Source organism: Elaeis guineensis, chromosome 5 (assembly GCF_000442705.2).
Source record: "Elaeis guineensis isolate ETL-2024a chromosome 5, EG11, whole genome shotgun sequence".
NCBI classification, from domain to species: domain Eukaryota; kingdom Viridiplantae; phylum Streptophyta; class Magnoliopsida; order Arecales; family Arecaceae; genus Elaeis; species Elaeis guineensis.
Window position 1 is genome coordinate 128713674 of NC_025997.2, and position 22003 is coordinate 128735676.

General features: G+C 38.2%; 2 protein-coding genes across 3 annotated transcripts; both read left to right on the top strand.

The window, feature by feature from the left end:
- The first annotated feature begins 653 nt into the window (after nt 1-653).
- Nucleotides 654-10406, top strand: LOC105046158 (phosphatidate phosphatase PAH1). 2 transcript variants are annotated; one of them, XM_073258532.1, is made up of 11 exons: nt 654-821; nt 1341-2942; nt 3062-3651; nt 3733-3806; nt 4783-4867; nt 5731-5817; nt 6099-6171; nt 6691-6734; nt 8490-8618; nt 8701-8799; nt 9658-10406. In XM_073258532.1, the coding sequence occupies exons 2-11, from the start codon at nt 1532-1534 to the stop codon at nt 9712-9714; spliced, it is 2649 nt and encodes an 882-aa protein (XP_073114633.1). In that variant the 5' UTR covers nt 654-821; nt 1341-1531; the 3' UTR covers nt 9715-10406. The 2 variants fall into 2 exon arrangements, with proteins under 2 accessions (XP_073114633.1, XP_073114634.1); XM_073258533.1 differs by lacking the exons at nt 6099-6171; nt 6691-6734; nt 8490-8618; nt 8701-8799; nt 9658-10406 and adding an exon at nt 5873-6085 and having other exon boundaries at nt 5731-5778.
- A 7284-nt stretch (nt 10407-17690) lies between these two features.
- On the top strand, nt 17691-18984 carry LOC105045753 (probable membrane-associated kinase regulator 4). Its single transcript, XM_010924136.4, has one exon. It carries the CDS (start codon nt 17753-17755, stop codon nt 18815-18817), a length of 1065 nt encoding a protein of 354 aa, XP_010922438.2. The 5' UTR covers nt 17691-17752; the 3' UTR covers nt 18818-18984.
- Nucleotides 18985-22003: the final 3019 nt, after the last annotated feature.

Below are 22003 nucleotides of genomic sequence, written 5' to 3' on the forward strand. Positions count from 1 at the left end.
GCTGAATTACTAATAATGTTGCTCATCATTTTGATCAGATTTTTTGATTTATTTTTTAAATTTTATCTTTCTCTTTTTAGATTTTTTTTTTTTTTCTCTCCTCATCCACGACCACGGCGATAACAACGATGACTCCTAAGAAATCAAACATTAGCGTAATTTGTTTATCCTCACGCAACTGCCAGTCAGTCAAATAAAAAATAAAAAAACTGAAATCACTTTTTTTTTGTTCAAAGTTTCAAACGCCATCACCAATGTTTATTCAAGCCCTTGGCGGTGACCGGATCGCGAATGGAAATCGCCAGGAGGTTCGTTTAGCAACACAATGAAGCCACGTGGCATGAGGTGATCAGTTGAAGCACGGACTTCCAGTTGACACGTTTAATGAACCCGTCTTGGTAACTGGCTTGGGCCTCCAAGCAATTGTGTTTAAGTAAAAGATGGAGGTCATCGCCCGCGTTACCCATTACGAAATGAAATGTCTGTGTAAGCAAACGTCATTAGCTAATTAATCCGAAAGAAAAAAAGGCGAAATTCCGTAATATTCTCTCCCAAATGGGGCTTCCATTCGTTAATTAATCCACGTGGACGAGTACCCATTAATATAAAAGGGGGAGATCGTGACGGATCCGAGTCCGAACTCCGAACTGGCCATAATCCTCCATCTAATCGCCCCGGCTCCTTAACCCCGCCGATATCGACGTCTCCAAGAATTATAGCATTTAGAAAGCAAGAAAGAAGACAAGAGGATGGAAGAAATAAACCCCCGAAGCTCTCTTCTTCTTCTTCTTCTCTCGTTCTCTCCTTCTGCTCGCTGGTAGGTGAGTCCTCGCGTCTTTATCTCATTCTCTTCCTTTCTCTCTTCTTTCGATTCCTCTCGTTCTTTCAATTTTTTCCGGAAGTTTGATAGGTTCTGATTCTTTATGCCGTTTCTCTGGGCTTCCGAGAGTCGATTGTTAGTTTGATTTCCACGAGCAAAAAAGAAAACAGATTCTAAGAAGCTTATCCTGCTCGTCGGTAGGTTAATTTGTATCGAATTGTTTCAGTGTCTGTGCGTTTCTTCAAGAATCGTGGCATTTTTTATGCAAGATCCGGCGTTACGATTATGTAGGGTTCTTTTTTTTTTCTTTTCCATTTCTTGATTCTTCTCGCATGGTTGTCATTCTTTTTCCCCTTCCATCTTTTACCGGATTTAAAAGATTTGACGTAGAGGAGAAAAATGTGCTTTATTTTGTATTAGGTTCCCATATTGACAAAAAAGTTGTGTTCTTTGATTGATAAAGTTTTGAGTGTTAGGTCAAATGTTTAAAGAAATATATATTTTCTTTTTCTTTATGCAGAGAAACGAGTGAAAATTAGAGCCAAAACTACCGTCAAGAACTTCGGGGGTGATTGCCATTTATCTGTGTATCTTCTATATTCCCTGAAGGCCAGTTTGGTGAGTTCTTTGGGGATTTTAATGTAGAATTCTATTCTGAGGTTTGGAGCTCATAAATCAGGATTTCGCTAGCATCGCTCTTCTCCAATTAAGATGAACGTGGTGGGCAAGGTCGGGAGCCTTATCTCCCAAGGTGTCTATTCCGTTGCGACCCCTTTCCACCCCTTTGGTGGTGCCGTTGATGTTATTGTTGTTGAGCAACAAGATGGGACCTACCGCAGTACGCCGTGGTATGTGCGATTTGGGAAGTTCCAAGGTGTTCTTAAAGGTGCTGAGAAGATTGTGACTATTACTGTTAATGGTGTTGAAGCCAATTTCCATATGTATCTTGATAACTCAGGCCAGGCCTATTTCATGAGAGAAGTTATGTCAGGAAGTGGTGATGCAGATTCTGATGGCCAGGCTATGAATGAGTCCAACACTCCACAGTCACATCAGGGTGATAATATTGACAATACTTTTGATGATCATAAGAATATCTTTGATGAAAACAAGGAGGAGGTTGAGAATGATGATCAGCCATACAGGTTTCAAGATCAGCAGGCTTCCCCACATAGTTCGGCAGGATCATCTGCATTTAGCAACTATCACTATGGGAGTTTAGATGAGGTGGAGGATATGGTTAAAGAATCTGACGAGTCCAATTCGGAAATGGTGTTGATCAGCGTGGATGGACATGTCCTCACGGCACCGATCTCTTCGAATGAAGAGAACATGGAAAATGTGCAATTGAGTACCCCACAATTCCATCTAGGACCCGGGGGGGAAGGCTCTGGTGAAGATTTTGGTACAAGTGGAGTTGTGTGGGAAGCTGGTATGTTTGGTGATCTAGATGCATCTACAACGAAAGATACAGATGTTCCTAGTAAACAATTGCAAGACTCTAAAGATTGTAGAGAGGTTTCAGTCCATGTTGAAGAGGCTCACCATTCAGGCAGCCATGAAACTGAACAAGAGCATATAGGTGCGGGTTTGACTAGAGATGATACATTCAAGAGTTGTTTAGATTTAATGGCCCAGGCTGAGGGTGATATGAAAAATGAGGGTTCTTTGGCCATGGAATTTGACCCAAAATATGTCTCTGAACATTCGCAGGAAATTACTTCTTTGGGTGGCATTGCTTTGGGAGAAATGACAGTGAGCACGAACCCTAACTTTAGAGATGATGCATCACAGCCTGTAATTGTAGAAACTGAAGAATCACTAGATGATGTCTCTTTTGACCTTAATCAGAAAGATGAAGTGGTCGGTGCAGATGTATTTCTTCAAGATTCCAATCAGTCATTCTGTGAGGAGTCACTGAGCAAAAGCATGGAGAATGAATCTTCTGAAAAGAAGAATGTGAGACGTGAAAACATGACATCGGAGGAGTTGGGTGATCTTTCAGTCCATTCAGTAACCGATGTAAACAAACATATGGGAACTATTGCAGAGGGGTCTGCTACTGAAGAAGAAAGCAATGAAACTGAGAGTCCTGGATTACAAAGGAGTTTCTCTGGGTTGGGTAAGTTCATTTAACTGTATATGGATAAATTCTCTTTTTTTTTTTAATTTTTTTTTATTCATCCTGTATGGCTTATGTGATTTTCTGCTGCTAGTCACTTGTTTGTAACTTCTAAACAGGTTTTGAGATTTCCCTTTGTGGGAACTTACTACGACCTGGCATGGGCTGCAATTCTGCTGAGGAAGCCTTCGAAGCCCATCGTATTTCTGAGGAGAAGTTCAGGGCATCAGGACCATCCGTCATTAAGAATGGGAACCTCATTGTTAGATGTGAAGGCAAGTATTTGCCATGGGATAAAGCTGCTCATATCATTCTTGGGAAGGTTGTGTTTGGTCCAAACTTTTCAGTTGAGCCAATGGAATCAATCCTGGTGGAACACGAGGACATGTTGAAATCCAGAGAGGAGACACATGGAGTCTCGCCTTCTTTCAGCCATAGATGGAGACTGTGGCCAATACCATTTCGGAGGGCCAAGTCCCTTCAGCACAGTAATAGTAACTCAAGTGAGGAGCTTTTTGTTGATTCAGAATCTGGATTGCAGAGCCCAAATGCAGAACAATCCTCACATGGTGGTACAAATCAGTCTCCACGCAAGCAGTTCATACGGACAAATATTCCAACTAATGAGCAGATTGCTTCTTTAAATCTGAAGGAAGGTCAAAATCTGATAGCCTTCAGTTTCTGCACAAGAGTTCTAGGGAAGCAAGAGGTGTACTGTTATTCTAATGAATGACTATTGATTAATTCTATCTTTTGTTGCTGTTGATATTTGATTAAGCTCCTTCAACAGGTTGATGCACATATTTATTTGTGGAAGTGGAATGCACGGATAGTCATATCTGATGTTGATGGAACCATTACCAAGTAAGTATCTGTCAGTAGCTGCATTGCATGCTCTGCTTTTGGAAAGCATGCAGCATCTTTGGTTCAAATAACTAGATTTTACGAAGAACATCTTACTGTGATCGAGAGAAGATCAGAGATGCGTATTGTGGATTTTTTTTAATTGTATCCTTTTTAGAAAAGGGGAAAACAAATTGATCACCTTGGGTATAAGAACCCATAGATATATCAAGATTCTAGAATTTATAGTAGTCTTAGGATGTGAATGAGGCTTAAAACTTCTAGGCGAAGGTGTAGTTTGGTGGTTGGAAAAGGTTAGAACAGGCCTTGCTTCATGATTCCAAATATTATTCCTATCCCTATGACAATTTTTCCTCTCTCTGTTTGCTTTCAAACTCTTAGACAAAGCAATATTGGGCTATTTTATTTGTTGGAATAGGCAATGCTTATGGAGACAAATTGTAAAAATGATTAATCTGCCTATTTCCATTGCTATAAGCAGATGCTCAATATTTTGGCCCATTTTTTGGCTAGCTCTTGGCCAAAATCTTTGGGCCCAAACTGGAATGCTTCAGCCATTTTCAACCAGAATCAGCTGAAACTCCGGAGTAATATTTTAATTGTATTGTCCTTGAAATGCCAAAAAAATGTTTTTTTATAAGATCAATAATTCTTTGACAGAAAAGAGAGTTTTGTATGCTAATATGAGATTTTTTATTTTTTGTCCTTCTTTTCAATGTAAAACTTACAACTATTAAATATAGGGGCTTGCAAGATTTTAATTTTGCGTTAACAGGTTGGTGAACAGAGTTAATTGCTTTTAAGTAGAGGCGTTTGGCATCTATATACAATTAAAATAATCTCTTCAATTTTGAATTCTTCCTTGCTGTCTGAAGTAATGTCATATTGTTTATTTGCTTTTCAGTTTCATAGGACAGTTCATTGATCCTAGATATGAGAATTTTGTTAATTGCATAATTTGTTCTGCATATTTTAGGTCTGATGTTCTGGGCCAGTTCATGCCTCTAGTTGGAAAGGACTGGACTCAATCTGGGGTAGCACGACTTTTTTCTGCAATAAAGGTATGCAACTGAATTATGATTTTTAAGATTGCAGCATCCGAACTTCTCAAATTTGATTTTTTTTTTTTAATTTATGATTTAAAGAAGGAATAAAGAAATGTAACTTTTTGTGCAATGATTTATGTACCAGAGTGTACTAATGCTTGAATCGTTGCCTCTTTTTTGAGCTGTTGGCACCAAGAGGTGCATTGTGTGCCAGCACTGTATCATACTATACAAGTCTATACCAATCCACTGCAATTTTGATACCCTTGTTTGAGAGTAGGCCTTTGGTGTAGTCTTAGTTTGGTCTATCCATTAAAACAAGCGTCCAATTTATGTTCTACTAGAGAAACTAGAATAGTTCTTTAGCTTATGGGAGTCTTTTGGTTTTATTTGACTTAGCATAAGGAAATGAATGAATATACTGCATCCCGATAAGTGTCAGGTGATGATAACCATAGTAAATCACCTTGATAAATTTTCGTTGGATCATTTGAGTTTGGATAATAGAAAGAGCTTCCCTTCTTCTCTCTTGCTCTATATGTGTATATGTATATGTATCTATTCTTTTCTCAGACTTCTGACGTTAATTTGCTAGGTTTTATTTTCTCCTATTTTTTGCTTGCATCAAGAATATCCATTTGAGTAAATATTTCCAAGTTGATATTTAATTACTCTGGAATCTTATCATCATATTATCCTTCTGAGCTATCTAAAGTTTCTTTATCCTATAGTTTTTTTTTAATAGCTGAGCAATATGGACCTTATGTCAATACAGCAAAAAATGTTGTGTGCTCTATTCTTTATGCTTCATATGTGAACAAGTGATTATTCTCTGTTATATGAGACAGGTGATAAATTTTTATTTCTTTTCAAATCAGGAAAATGGCTATCAATTACTGTTCCTGAGTGCAAGAGCTATTGTCCAGGCATATCTCACCAGAAGCTTTCTCCTTAATCTGAAACAGGTAGCAGATCTTCTTTTGGTCGTCTTTTTCATGATTTTTCTTGTCTTTGCTGCAGAGACCTTAGGATAGAAAGTTGCCGACTCATGCATCATTCAATTTTGAAAAAGGAAAAAAAGGTGCCATTGCTCTGGCATCCCTCTTGTGCTTTGGACTGTAAACCTTTTATTTATGGCTTTTAGAGGGAGGATTTATTTTCCATTAATTTGTGATCTTCATGTGCTCATCTTTGAAGTTCTGTTAGGTCTATCTGCAGAGTCAATGAATTCTTTTGATTCTTGCAGGATGGGAAAGCACTACCTAATGGACCTGTCGTAATTTCACCTGATGGATTGTTCCCTTCGCTGTATCGAGAAGGCAATGTGTTATACTTCACTATCTTTAGTATTCGCTTAGGCATATATTTTTAGCATTTGATTACTCTCAGGAGTTGAGGGAATCAGTGTGTTTGTTCTGATTTCTATGAGTCTACAAGCTTATAGACTTCCTTCTGTTAAAATAACATGTTGACCTTTTGTTGAGCACAAGACATATGCGGATAAGAGTTGATATGTGTTGAAATTCCAATTCAATTTCCTTATTACCAAAGAGATATATTGAGCTCTCATCAGAAAGGGATATGTTTGCCAAAATGAAACTTGCATGCGTTGCTATGCCATCTGGTTCACTATAATTTTTCGGTTATTTGAATGTAACATATTCATGTTTTTCTTTATTTCAATTTCCAAAAGAAGTTGTGGAGAGTTCTTGCTTTAATTATTTAAGCATTTAAATTGTCGTTGTCATCTTAGACCTGAGAAATAGTTGAAGCAGAGTGAATTTTGCAATGGATGCTTTCAGTTTTTTGATTAATTGTTTTTTTCTTCTTTATAACAGTTATACGTAGAGCGCCGCATGAGTTCAAGATTGCATGTTTGGAGGTAATTCTTCAAACAGATACAAATAAATGTTTAAACTGGAAATGAATTACTTATAAGATGTAGTTTCAATGATTTGATAAAATAGCATGCTGGCAACTATGTTATTTGGCAGTGCATAGGTATGAGCTCTAGTGGTACCACGATCTTACACATTATGCAATTACTAAACCACTGCAAGGGTGTCTCAATGCTCTAGCATGCTTTGCTAGGATGGCATGCTTGCCTGACACATTTTCGACAGGTTCATATATATATAGGGGTGCAAATGGGTCAAGTCAGATCGGGTCATGAGTGACCCTGATCCATCCCGATTTTTTGATCGGGTCCTAATGTTGGATTTAGATCCAACCCAATTAAAAATCGGGTCAGATTGGATCGGGTCCATGATCAAAAAGTCTGCCCCATTGGATCATTTGGGTTGGGTCAGGTCCATGCATAATCCGATCTCAATCTAAAAAATTTGAATCCAACTCGGGTCCAAATTCTAGTAAGGCTTGGTTCGTATGATAAACTAACATATGCGAAGTTTATGATAAAAGAAAATAAATATTAATTTGCTTTAGTTTTTAATTTATAAGCAATTTCTCAAAATCTCACAGTCAAATTGAGTAAAACTATATAAAAAATAATAATACTACAATAGCATTTGAAATTTTAATCTCACTTTATTTGCTCTATAGTTTACATATTAGATTCAATACTGAATTCAGATTGGGTCGGGTCTTAATTCAGTAAACTCAGACGCGACCTGGAATATTGAACGGGTCCAATTTTAGGATCCAACCTAGCTCCATGGGTCCTTTAAAATGGGTCGGATCGGGTCTAAGCGGGTCAGGTTGGGTCGGGTCACGGGTCAACCCGACCCATTTGCAGCCTTATATATATATATATATATATATATATATATATGTATGTATGTATGTATGTATGTATGTATGTATTATAACAACAACAACAACAATAATAATAATAATAGATGCATTAATGTATATATGTACGAGTGTATGTAAAAGAAGGTGATGGAAGACCTTTGAGTGATCATGCATGTTAGTCATAGTGTAATATCCAAACTTTTAGGGTGTTACTAATCACCTCTTTAAATGTTCAGTGTCCACTAATTTTCAGCAAATTTTCATTGAAAGAGGGGATGTAACAACACTGTGGTATGGCAAGCCCAAGCATGCAAACAATCCTTTTCATGCAGAGCATGGATACACCCTTAGCAATTGAAAAAAATCAAATATGGTTGATTGGAGTTCAACTATTAAACTGCCGGATTTATGGACTGGCCATCAATTTAAGGAAAAAAAAAAAAAGCTCTAAGTGCACATGGGTTGTGGGATGCATCATCATTTCTCATAGATGGTTTACTGCATCATTCTTGATGAGGAATTTTACATGCTATGTGAAAGGGTGTGGGACATCCATTATGTGTGTCCATATGGTTACTTTTCATTATGTGTGTCTATATGGTTGCTTCTCCAAATATCAAATTCTAAAAGGATATAGATGCGCAAAGGCCTGGGTAGGTAGTTAAAGGCCTTCAGAGGACTGTTCTGGTATTATAACATCAGTCTTTTGAATCAAGGACACCTTATTTATGTACTTGTAGAGAAAGAATGGCCATGATATATATCCATTTGTGTTTTTTGTTTAAAAACAGGAGGCAATTAGTCACAAGGAAATTCATTCTTCGGGAAAACTTCTCATTTCCTTTCAAATTATAAGTTTTCTGGAATTTTATTTCTTTGACAGGACATTAGAGCACTTTTTCCTTCTGACTACAACCCATTCTATGCGGGCTTTGGGAACAGAGACACTGATGAGCTTAGTTACAGAAAAATTGGAATTCCAAAAGGAAAAATATTTATCATTAATCCAAAGGTAGGCTTTCCTCCTTTCAATTTTCATCTTGATGTGGAGAACATAGCAGGATTGCATTTATTGTCATCCTTAAAACTTGCAGGGGGAAGTGGCTATCAACCACTGCATCGATGTGAAATCTTATACCTCCTTGCATACACTGGTCAATGACATGTTCCCACCGACATCATTGGTTGAGCAGGTTTGTCATCTAACTAAAAATAGACAAACAGCACATTAGATATAGTTTCTATGGTTAACATATGGAGGCTAATACACAATGAAGAAAATGGTTTACTTATCTACCTTATATTTTTCTATAGATGCAAAGATAAATGCTATTTAAACAACTAACATTAAATGCTCATCATACACAGAGCCACATGTGCACACACTTCTCGTGCATACCAATGCATAATTACATTCATACAAAAATACATGCATGAATAAACAGAAGCTTGTTTAAGAGGTTGGCAGGATAATTAAGGAGAAAACAGGCTTCATTCTTTAGGATTGAGACAATGCAAGAACTTTACAGATGAAAAGGTCACAAGCAACTGGCCAGTCTCAGGCGAGATAACTTGTCCAATCATGCCAAATAACTCTCTCCCACATTGTGCATATACACGAGCATATTAATTTTGCTTGAGGTTTAACAAACAATCCATGATTTTGCCATGAGCCTCATAATTAGGATTTCTCGTTGCCTGCTTCTTTCCCTGGTTTGTGGTGATTTAGCAAAAATGGTCCACAGGGGTTGTGGGTGCATCTCCTTGGCCTTGGTTCATCCTACTTTTGGTAGCAGACTGGGCTTTTGCTCCATTTTTTATGGAAAACTTGTGGTACTGGACTTGGAGTACTTGGGCCAGAATGCTATTGTTACAAATTAAAGCAGCAAATACATACACACACACATTTTCTGGTCTGAAAGTTGAATTGCTAGATTTATGTGTAGTTTAGGCTCTTATATTTCCAGAAAAGATTTGGCTTTATGAACTGGTATGGAAAGTTTAAGCCTTTAAGGTGTTTGTATTGATAATTTTTTTGACATGCTGTGCAGGAGGATTTCAACTCTTGGAATTACTGGAAAATGCCATTGCCTGACATTGAATGCTAGGATTAACCCTCAGAACACAGTATCAAAATTTAGATCACAGAATTATTATGACTTACGTGGTGATCATTTGTTCCATCTACTGCAGCTGCCCAAGTCAGTTGATCTATGCTAGTTCTATCAAAGGATTCATTTGTAAATTGTTGATTTTTAATGAGGGGGCATTACAAAGGTTGGTGGATTCAGAGTTGCATCCGGTCACATGAAGAAAGGTGGTCAGGTGTAAAGTAATGGTTATCCTTTCCAATGCCCTTTGCGTTGCATTCCCTCCTCACTTGTCCTATGTGGCTTCAATAATTTGGCTACATTACCTGCCAATAATATGCAACCTGTTACGTGGTAAGCAGAAAACAACGTCCAGTTTTAGTTTGGTGAAAAAGGCCCATGGTTCATTGGGCACAGGTTGAGATACTTTTTTGCAACATCCGATGCTACATGTTCTGAGGCAAGGTTTCTAGCCATTCTTGGAGAGCAAGGGGGTGTTGATCAACAGTCCAAAGCAAATCCCAGCAGATGCTTTAAATCCATAGAAGGCTGACATCTAACTTGAATGATGCATAGTAGTAAGTTTTTCCACCTCTTTTTTTTTTTTGATGTATTTGCACCCATTGTTGCTTGAACTGTTAGCTTCACTCATTGGAGTCACATAAATGAAATCCAAGTATTGAATGGACTCTTGCCGTTCTTCTAATGTATGTCTTTATTCTTTGCTGGGGTTATTAGTATGCCAATGTAAGAAATGATCCATGCAACGTTTTGGCCCCTAATTGCAGCCAATATTCAATTTTATTGGCCAAAATTGCATACATTTAAATTTACGACCACGAAAGATGAAGGATGAAATGCCAATTGCCTTTTTTAGAAGCGTCTGCGACTTTGTCTTGATGTGTAGATTTACTTTGCTGCGGCTTTCATGTCACAAGGGAAACTGCACTTACCGTTATGACTGAACTAGACAATGTTCAGCCGCTTGTGTAGATAGTGTTTGAATCCTAGCAGGTCGAAGGAGTGGAGTGACTTATGATTTGTCAACTAGTCTGGGACCGGTGATTTGCTTTCTTGAAAACATGAGAGGAGAGAGATTGAAGTTCGCCTTGGAGGTCAAAAGGTTTGTAACCTCAGTTTGTAGAATTTTGATAGCTACTTGTTTCCTGAAAGAACATATTTATGGATCAATAGTTGCGGCCGTGTCAGATTGATCTGGTTGATTAAATAGATATGTTTGATCAAGTAAAAAGTATGATTGATGACAGTGACAAGTGCTCTCTTAAGAGGGATGGCCCGTCGTGTTAGAGAATAAGATAAATTGTGGAGAGTCTAGGATGTGGAATCTTGTTCATGCCCGATCATTCTTTCAAGGTGAAATGGGATATTATGTTGGAGAATTTTAGAGGATGTTTGGTTGGAGAAAGTTAGGATCTGAATTTGAAATGGTAATGGATAATTTGTATTCAAATTGTTTGGTTGGGAGGAATTATATTTGAGATTGGAATAATTTATCTAAAACTCAATTTCTATTCTCTTTTGAGAATTTAAATTTTTATTCTGATTTTCATTCCGATCATGGGTCAAATATTTTAAAAAATTTGATCATTTCGATTTTCATTCCAATCTATTTCGATTTTCATTTTTGATTTCGATTACGAATTAAACATCTCCTTGGATTAGGTTATGAATGCAAATCCTTTCAACAAACGTTACAGTAAATAAGAAAGATTTAGAAACTATCTAATGTCGGGATGGTCAAGTGTCCCCATGTGTAAAGTGTAAGAGCAATAGAATAGATTTAGAAACTATCTAATGTCGGGATGGACAAGTGTCCCCATGTGTAAAGTGTAAGAGCAATAGAATGGAGCATTCTTTTCTTTTCTTTTTTTTTTTTTTTTTTTTATTTTTTTGGTTTTTTTGTTTTTAGATAATGCAGATGGGTAGTTATGTCTGGCTATAATTATACGCTTTTAATAGTTTTTGTTGTCTCTTTTAGCAATTACACTCTTCCACCAAATTTCCACTAGAGGCCGTATGTGGCCTATTTCTCGTGGTTTATCATCTCGTAAACCTTGCCGTCCTCTAATAGGATATTCGAGTTCATCCTCATCGAAATCGTAATTGCTAAACTTTTGCCTTCTAGCCCATATTGAGTAGGGTCTCATTTTTTTTTAAATTTCAGGAGACGGCTGTTAAGAAGCACGAGTAATTCGGTCTGTGCTTCATTTTATAGCGTGAATCACATGGCCCTCTGATGATGTCCAGAAACCTCTTGGGAATCCAAAATGGCCTGAAAAAAAAAAAGTTTCCGTTGGTTGAGCAACCATAGGGTCAATTTCTTTGTTGAGCCTTCATCAATGGCCCTCTGTAAGAATATGGCATATATGATATGATACCAATACAAACCGAGATGAAAACCAGGTCACCTAAATACTACGACGTGGTCCTTAAACCTCTGTTTAATGGTGAGAGGAAGACTAGAGGCCGTAGAACATTTGAATAACAGTGAGCTTAATTTGGAGGCTCAAGGAACATGAGGCTGAATCCTTGTGTACTCCACCTGTAGGAATTAACATACAGAGGTCTGGATTGTGGGATATAGAGCATAACTCCAAGCTCTATCATCCGACTTACTTGATGGTGGTTGGTTTGAAAAAGAATGGTAAGTATTATAATAATAATAATAATAAAGAACGGTGAGTTTCTATCAGAATGCTGCAGCTAGCTCCTTGCTGCATATTAATATAGTTTGTGCAAACTTCAGGAAATTTCTTGCAGCTGGGATTGTAAAGGATCTGCTGCATATGAGCATAGACATGATCCAGAGCAATGGCAGTAGAATGTGGTGATGGACACTTTTGACTCACAATGAGTGCAAAAGAAGTCATGCATTCTATCACGCCTCCGATCCGAGATTTTGAATCGAGGGTCATGGCAACCGTCGCATACTCATAGAAAACTCTTCCCATAAGCATGCAAGGCATCTTATCATGTTATCTTAAAACAACAGCGGAATAATTAGCCAATAATTTAAATCCAAACATAACTACCTAAATTTCTTTCTTTAATATCTCAATAAATTTAACAATGATTCATAGGCCGCACATCAAATTCAATAAGACTTTCCACCTAAAATAAAAGTATAGAAATTCTGCTTCTGATCACTCTTCCATTCATATCTTGTATCATCTTAATTCCTCAACATCTGTAAAAACAGTAAAATAGAAGGTAATGAGCTAGACAACGCAGTAAGCAATGATCACTTTCCAACAGATTTCATCAGGTATTTAAGTAAATAATCATTTATAGAAAATAAGCATATAGAGTTCATCAATTCGAAATCAATTTCAATTATGCAATATAATTCATGTCAAGTTCATTTCTTTTTCGAAAATTCAAGTTTCTTTCGAGATTTCAATTTCTTTTGTTCTTCAATTTCTTTTCGTCAACCATGAGCTATGACCATATTTTCTCTGTGGTAGGGTCATAATACCGCGTATCTGCTTGCGGTAGGCTGCGAATCATCTGGCAGCAATGTCCTTTGGAACCGCTGGTCTCGCTGGCGGTTTGTCGCTGGTCTCTCTGGCGACATGTCGCTGGTCTCGCTGGCGACATAAACCCTCAGGACAATCAATTGCCAACATATATGCCCCCATTGGCAGGATCCTTTACATAGTCAGGTTGTCAATTCTTATTGTTTCTTATATCATAATTCTTCATAAATCATGTTTCATATTCTAATTTCGATAATAAAACATATAATCATGTAGTATCGAAATCAATCAATATAATGCATCATGAAATCAATATGTTTAATCATGCTTCATCATAACATTTCAAATAAGATATTTTCATAACAAAATACCATTCATCCAATTCATGCATTGTTTCACAAATCATGTCAGAAGAATACATTATAATTTGCCGATAAATCTAGAAAAAGTGAAACATTACTTACCTCGAATGCATTCCAATAAATCCACATAATTCTATAAATTTTCTTCCAAAAATTCTGTTCGTAGATCATATCGCGATATCCCATGATCAAACATCCACAATCCTATACAGAATCAATTTCAATAATTAGAAAGAATACGAATACCATATTTCAACGGTTTAGATTGGGTCCGATCATCTAATTTCATCTAATCAAAATCTAATTAGGACCTAAACGATCCAAAGTTTGACTATCAGATCAAATCGGATTCGAAGTGATAGGATCGAGATTTCTTCATCGATTTCATAAAATCAAGTGGAGAGAAAAAATCAGAGGAGAGGAAATTCATGAGGTACAATTCAAATTGATCAGGTGACACAATCCAACATTACGATTGGTCCAATATCTCAATTGGTGAAACCAACATGATCAAATCAAATCATGGCTAGATCGGAATCATGGATGATCAAATCTAAAGATTCATGGTCTGATTAAGATAGGCGCCAGTACGCTGTCTGACAATCATGGATCAGGATTCTTCATTAGAATCAGATCAGACTTATTAAAAGAAATTTCTTCATTCACTAACCTTTTTTAGAGAGAGAATCAATCAAGAGAGAGAATATTTTAGAGAGAGAAAATTCTAGAGAGAGAAAATTTTAGAGAGAGAAAACTCATCTTGAATTCTTCAGACAATATGATTCAACAAATTCTGATCGATCAGATCAAATCATGCTAAAATTATCATGTGGATAATTCAATAAGATCATGAGAAATAAAATCTAAAAATACCTGATCTGATCAAAGTGGATGTCGGTGTACCGTCCGACGATCATGGATCAAAAATCCATCACGAGGATCATTTAAATTCATTATCATTCTTCTCAAAATTCTAGAAATCTTAGGAGAGAGAAATAATCTAGAGAGAGGATTCTAGAGAGAGAAAGTAGAGAGAGAAAGTCCAATTTTAGAGAGAGAAAATACTAGTTCAGGTTGAAGAGAGAGAGGAAAGAGAGAGAAACTCTCTTTCTTATATTTTATTATTTATAAATTAATTTATTTTATTTTTTTCTTTCTTCTTTTCTTTCTTTCTGTTTTTTTTTCCTTCACGGAAGAGAGAGGAGAGAAAATCCTATTTATTATTATTATTATATTATTATTATTATATTATTTTTCTTCTTCTTTTTTCCTTTTTTTTTTTTCTTTTTTTTTCTTTTCTTTTTCTTTTTCTTTTCCTTCTTTTTCTTTTCTTTTCCTTCTTCTTTTCTTTTTCTTTTTCTTTTCCTTCTTCTTCTTCTTCTTTCCTTCTTCTCCCGTGGGCTTGTTTTGGGCTGAAACAGGGGACCGTGAGGTCCCCTCGTTGGGTGGCCGGCCGGCGGCGCAACCGGCGTGGGACGACCATCGGCAGGAGAGGAGACGTTCCGACGGCAAGGGGCGGCCAAACCGGTGGTCGATGGTGACCACCGACGACGGAAAAACGACAAAAAAAGAAGATTCTTCCGCAACAAAATCCGGTGACTCTGGTCGCCGGCGAGCGTGCACATCGGCACGAGAAGGAAGGGGGAGAAGAGAGGAAGAGGAGGGAGCTTACCTCCATCGCCGGCGAGGCTTTTCCGGCGAGAAATTGGATGGCACAAGGACGGATCTCCGTGAGGAATTTTCAGCGATTGCCGCCGTTTTGCCTCGGGATTTCTCGATGAGAGGAGAGAGGAGGGTTCTCCTCCTTAAATAGAGCCGGAGGGAACTCGTCTCCGACTCCGATTGGGAGCCGGAGGGAACTGTTTTTTTTTTTTTTTGTTCGTTTGGATTCTTACATGGGTTGGGCCGTCACACATTCAATGGTGATCTTATTTAACATGAAACTTACGGCTCCATTAGGGGGTGTGGACGCCCACAGCTTGTAGATCTTTCGCTGAAGGACCCTTAATTCATAGGGCTTATATTTGCCAGTAGTTCACCTCCACAGGTCGTGGATCTTTTGTTGTTTGATGATTGCATTCGGGGATGGGTGGTGTAAGTGACTCTATGCTTCTTTATGAAAACAAAATAAAAATTGTTGAAGTATTCCTCAAGCTTCTTCTGTGTCAGCTAATAATCGATTGCAGCAACGTGTCTTCAGGAACATCGACCGGTGCACAAACTTGCACTCAGTTAGTGCATGACAGAAAAACTTAGTTTTAAAAAACAACTTTTATCTCGTTTACATAATTGAACTTGATCCATGGAAATTTTATAAAGCTTAGCACCAACTCCTCAAGTTTATGTCAACCTTATAAAATTTAAAAGCTCCTATCATCAACATCGTGCACAGTGTTTTTTTTGAGTGGAATCATGCACAGTATCAAACTATAAATTCTTTGGTGTGTGGTTATGTCATGCGGTTTCCAGCTTGACATCAAAGAAAGTATTTGGGGAAGGAGGACCCACATACTTTCTCGGCAAGCATGAAACATTAGGAACTTGTTTGGTGTGATAGGGTCTCAAAGTTCCCAAAGGATGCTAGCAACCACTCCTCTTCAGAAACGTCAGGACAGAAAAGTTCCATCCTTGCTTCTGTTTGGGTCCTCACATGAATGAGAGCAGGAGAGAGAGAGAGAGAGAGAGAAAGCAAGAGGGCCTTTCTATGTTCAGGGCCTCTTGCACTGTTCTAGTATAGTAAATATAGGAGCTATGTTTATTGGGGGAGGGCAAGGGGACCCTCGAGTTTTGCAGTGCATATTCTTTTTAATGCAAGCTATTTGTTACCCACCTACAAATGTCGGGAAGGTCTTCTGAGTAAAAAATTCAAGTGGGCAGCCACACAGTAAGAGTTAGAAGTGAAAGTTTACCCAAGGATCAGATAACAAAGAAAGAGAGGATATCAATGTAAATTTGAATTGCAATTCCCTGATCAGTTATTGGTCTTCCTCCCTTCCACAATCTGATATTATCCTCCGCCAATTCTGAGATCATGATACATGGTTAAAAAAAAAAAATCCTATCCCACCATCTAAGGGTTGCCATGGAATTGGGATGCCAAAGTATATGATAGAAAAATAACACAGCCAGAGCATCAAAATAGTAGCACTAGAGAGAGGCGTTATACACATGCTTGTGGACACAATGCCTGGAGCATATCTCAGTTGGTAGAAGGGCTCAGTGTGTTTGGGTTGTCCAATTCTTTATTGTCCACCAAAAAGAAAGAAAGAAGGAAATGGACCCTGCTTATCATTAGATTTTATTGCTTTATATATTTAGAGATTGCAACATTTTCAATCTTAACCTATGATGAACTGTTATAGGTTTTGAATCAAGCATGATCATCTTAGGGTTTGTTACAGGTAGTTTTCATACCAATCTAGATTAATGTAGTTTAGGATCTACTCGAACCGCTGCATTGATACCTCGTATAGAATCTCAACACGTCGAACCCCTTGGTTTTTTCATATCACTTCCTAAAAGGATCCAAGGGGGGCAAGTGGCCCTGCCTAACAAATTAAATCAGCAGAAAACCATGAAGGAGTTCAAGCGGTTGCTATCAAAGCCACATGCAAATTTAGGTCCTACTCTATAATCTATATTATATTTTGGTCTTGTTCAATGCTTGAGGCACACGAGTCCAGGTTTTGGGGCATGGGCTCTTTTCAAATTCAAATCACCAGCAGAGTAATTGTTGGACTAAAATTACTCAAAGAGAGACATTGAATAGGGAGAAACAATGGAAAGAGAGAACTCATTGAAATAACAGTGCAAGAGCTTTAAATTAACATAAAGAAACTGAAGGGCAGCATTGAAGTATGTGGTGCTTGGGAAGAGAGAGATGTCTAGAGTAAGAACAAATATGTCATATGAGTAGGGTGGGGACATCAGTCTTCCCCATAACTCTCCTGCATTTGTTATTTTGGATGCTTTCTAATCTGCAACAGCCCCTCCCAAATGCTTCTTTTCTTGGCCCTTTCCTTGCTTTAAATGATGCCAAACTCCCCTCCCTCTCCTTCCTACAGAGCCACACCACCAAGGAAACACCTCAAAGCCACACCATCAAGGAGAAAACAGGGAATAGAGAGAAGGGAAGAAGATACAAGAGTGAGAGAATTATCACAACAAAGAGAGCAGTTTGCTAATAACTTCTCTGGTATGGCAAGAGACTCCCCTCCATATGACCAGCTAGCAGAAGAGGGCTACATAGATATGGATGTCAGCTCTGCTGCCTTCTTGTGCTACAATATTGCTTCTCCACCACATTCAAGAGAATTTGAGTTCCAAATGTCTGCCCCACTTGAGAGAGAGCCCATCACCTCCCCTGCTGATGAGCTCTTCTACAAAGGGAAGCTCCTCCCCCTCCACCTCCCGCCGCGCTTGCAAATGGTCCAAAAGCTCCTACAAAACTCCAACTTACCTGCCCCTGGAGAAACCTTGGAAGCCTTCGAAGAGGGTTTTATCTCCGCTAACAACAACATCAAGACTGCCTCCACCACTCCATTTGAGTCCTGCAATGTCTCACCTGCCACCTCTTGTTATGTAAGCGGAGAGCTCGATGCAGAGGACTACTACTTTGAATGCTCTACAGAGCTTGTCCAGTCCCAACCAAAGAAGTCTTGGTCTAAGAAGCTCAAGTTCATTAGGCAGTCGTCCCTCAGTCTCAAGCTGAAGGCTTCGAAAGCTTACTTCAAGTCCCTCTTCACCAAAACCGGATGTTCCGATGAGAAATGCGCAGTCCCTAAAGTTAAGGAATGCTCAAATGGCCTCCTGAAGTCATGGCAAAAGAATCCATTTGGGCAAATTCAAAGGGAAAGAGTTATGGTGGCACATAACCATGCCACCACAACCATGAAGAGGCCCGATGGCGAGAAGATGAAAGAAGAGGATTGCTGTCACAGGAGGTCTTTCTCAGGTGCCATTAAGTGGCATTCTTCAACCAAATCCTCCTCGGTTTCTTCATCATGCTCTTCTTCGAACTCTTCATCCTTTTCGAGCGTGAATTCAAATGGACTCTACGGGCCACCAATTCTGAAGAGGAGTAGCAGTGTGAATTCAGACATGGAGAGCTCGATCCAAGGAGCAATTGCTTATTGTAAGAAGTCTCAACAGCTGGTTTCAGCAAGAAAGAGTGTAAGTGATGTTGGATTTTGTTCCTTGACTGCTTCTAGGATTGCAGCAGATTGTGAGAAAGAAGAGAAGCCAGGGCTTTGTAGGCGATGATGAGAAACCCTGTGCATGCCTTTCTCTAGAAAAAAAAACAAAAAAAGATGGTGCTATTTCTCTGGATTTTCCTATTTTGCAAGACTTTAGAGTATGCTGTAGTCCAGTTGAAATGGCTTAGAGGCCTATCTATGGTACTGTATGCTTGATGGAAGCTCAGTTTAATCGAGTACATCTTGTTACTTTACAAGTTTTCCTGAAACAGAATTATAATCTCTGAACCCATTGCTGTTAGCATGTCAAGTAGACTACAAGATCTGCACTTCATTGATATCTCAATCACAAGCACGACACATAGTTAAATTCTTCCTTTTTAATCGCATGGTGCCCTCACAGTCATACGAATGTATTCTCTCTCTCTCTCTCTCTCTCTGTGCGCTACCTATTCAAATGTCTAGTTGCAAACATATAAATCAGATAAAGCAGAACACAACATTGGTGAAGAGGGCGTGTCCTGATAAGGCAAGCATCCAATGCCATCATCTACTGCATAACTTTAAACAACAATAGCAATGAAACTCAATCTGGGCAATATATCAGATGTGCAGTACAAGCTGCAGCAATCCATATTTTTCTTGATTAAAAGGTAATCCCTGATGGTCCAACTTACATGAGGAAGCAGAATTCATGGAATGTCCTCTTTTCCAATTGTATTGAGATACATTCTTATGCCTTTGTGATAACCGAATATTTAGTTGTACTTCACCTATTCTTCCAAGGTTTTATAGTGAAAACAAGGTGGATGCATCACGATCAACTATTACCAAGGCCTAGTGTGCCTAATATTGACAACTTAGTACTGTTACTATCCAGTAATTGGTCACCCTTCTGTCTGGTTAGAGCTCTAGCATGACATTATGATGATTTACCACTGCAATCCCAATTTATTCATATGATCTCCTTGTCGCAGCCACCGAATTGATGTTATTCAGGCTTTCTCAAGATGTTGGGCTGTTGCTGATCAATTGTTATTGGTTTGGGGGAAAGGATTGGCTGAGGCTGGTGTGAGGTCAGCCCACAGAATTTAGTCAGGTCTCAAGTGGTTCATCCAAGTACCCAACACTTTGTGCTAAAGCCTAAGAATTTGTACTTCTCCATGGGATTTATATGAAGCAGCCTAATAATTTGTACACAATTGCTATTCTCTTTGACAAGGGATTTCCTTTAGTCATGATGTCTCATAAGATTGTCCTCTTCCAATCGTCAAGATAATACTTGATCAGCATAGTTTCTAGTTATGTTAACCAGATAATAGAATCCATGAACAAAGACACGATATATTAACGAACAAGTTTAAGAGGTCAATGAATCTCCTTGAATGGAAACATATTAGGATATTGGAAAAAAAAGTCAAATGGTGATGACAAGGAACTACCATGGTTAACTTTGCTCTAATATAGCTAGTTTTGATGGACAGCCCATCTTTGAAGCTAAGATTGATTGATCACCAGCCCTGGATTGCTTTACTTGGTCATCAAACAAAAACAAACAGATTGCAGAAAGAAACAAACCACTACTTTTTGTTTCAATTAACAAATGTGACCAGCAAGCAGACCATCAGTGATTTCTAGTGACAGCTCTATGCGGAAAGCTCCACCAGTTATCAATATATTGTAATGGACCATTTCAAGAATATTTTCTAATCATCAAGTTTTAAGTATTATATCCTTGGATTTGTGCATGCTGAGAGCAACCCATTTTAATGCTTGGGATATTCTTGTTAATTATAAATAAAGTTCTTGTCTATCTGATCAAGTAAGAGGGCAATCAAGGCTCACAACCTGCAAACAAACTAAATAAAGAAATAAATACAATAATACATAATGATGGACCTAGTAAGATTCCAGTATAAAAGACATGCTCAATCACCTTACATTGAACTCTCAAGTGATCTGACAACTTAAATTAAACTCAACTCTAAAAGTAATATAAACGAATGTTTTAAAGAGTCAAAGTGCAACAGATAGGTATGGGCACTAGCAATAAAGACAGCCATCAAAGGACACCACTTGTCTGCATGGAATTGTTTGATACTTGCTTCCAACAATCATGTTGGCAGAGACCCACTCAAAGGCAAAATGATTCCCCAACTTTAAAATAGTAGTTCAAAAGAAACCTTCAGGTCGAGAAAGAAACCTTAAACAAAGTGAGCATGCCAGTAAAAGGTTTGACAAGATTAAAGCCAAAGTAAGCAGCACAACCCACCTCACTGATGCTGTTGAGCACTGGCAGGGCTGAGGGGCATAGAACAGGGACTCCTTTTCTCCATCCAGCATCTGTGGCATCCAAAGGTATTAAAAGATATACCTAACCTATATGATGTTCTCATCTTCACGACATCAGCTGTATTTTTGTATTATTTCCGATCTCCAGGAAAGGAAAAATGTAATTGGAGAAGAGAGGACTGCCTATTGAGGTTTCATGTACCCTTTTTGTTATCCAATTGCTCTTTTCTCTCTCCTCACATGGTTCTCCTTTTCCTCCTTCACCTGCATCTGGGCAGTAGAGACATGTTAAAATGGATTATTGCAACGAAGAAACTTAGATTGCTGAACAAGTGTGTATTTACGAGGACATCCATGATACTAGGATTTAAGTTGTGGGAATTGTAAAGCAATACAGCCAAGCATCATGATACATGAAATAGTGTTTGCTGGAACTGGCCTTATTGAGTTTTCAAAAACAATTAAAAATTCAAGTTCGAAGTTTGAGAAATTCAAAATAGCTCTGGAAAGCAGCTTAGAAATCATATTTATTGTAATGCAGCATTGTTGGAGACCCAAACCTCCAATACCCTGGTGCTGCATGAGGCGCACCTGCTCACTTGGAATCATCAATTCGCTAAAGTGCATGAACAAGGAGATAGGGATAGGGATAGCATGTCATATATTTTGAATTCTGTTAGAACCATGTCAAAGAATACTATTCAACAAGGCAATAGGGATAGCAATTTCTGGAAGAAAATGAAGATTCAAGGGAAAAAAATACTAGAAAATCTCTGTTAAAAAAAGCAGGAACACAAACCTTCCCACATTCCATCGTGTTCGCCAAATCAACACAGGCCTTCTATTTCAACCTGCTGCTGTTAAATCCAGTTCAACCAAAATAACCTGCTAATGAAAAAAGTAATCTTATTCAGATGTGAAAATATTACATTCTCCTTCTAAAGTTTTGAGCGATCAACGA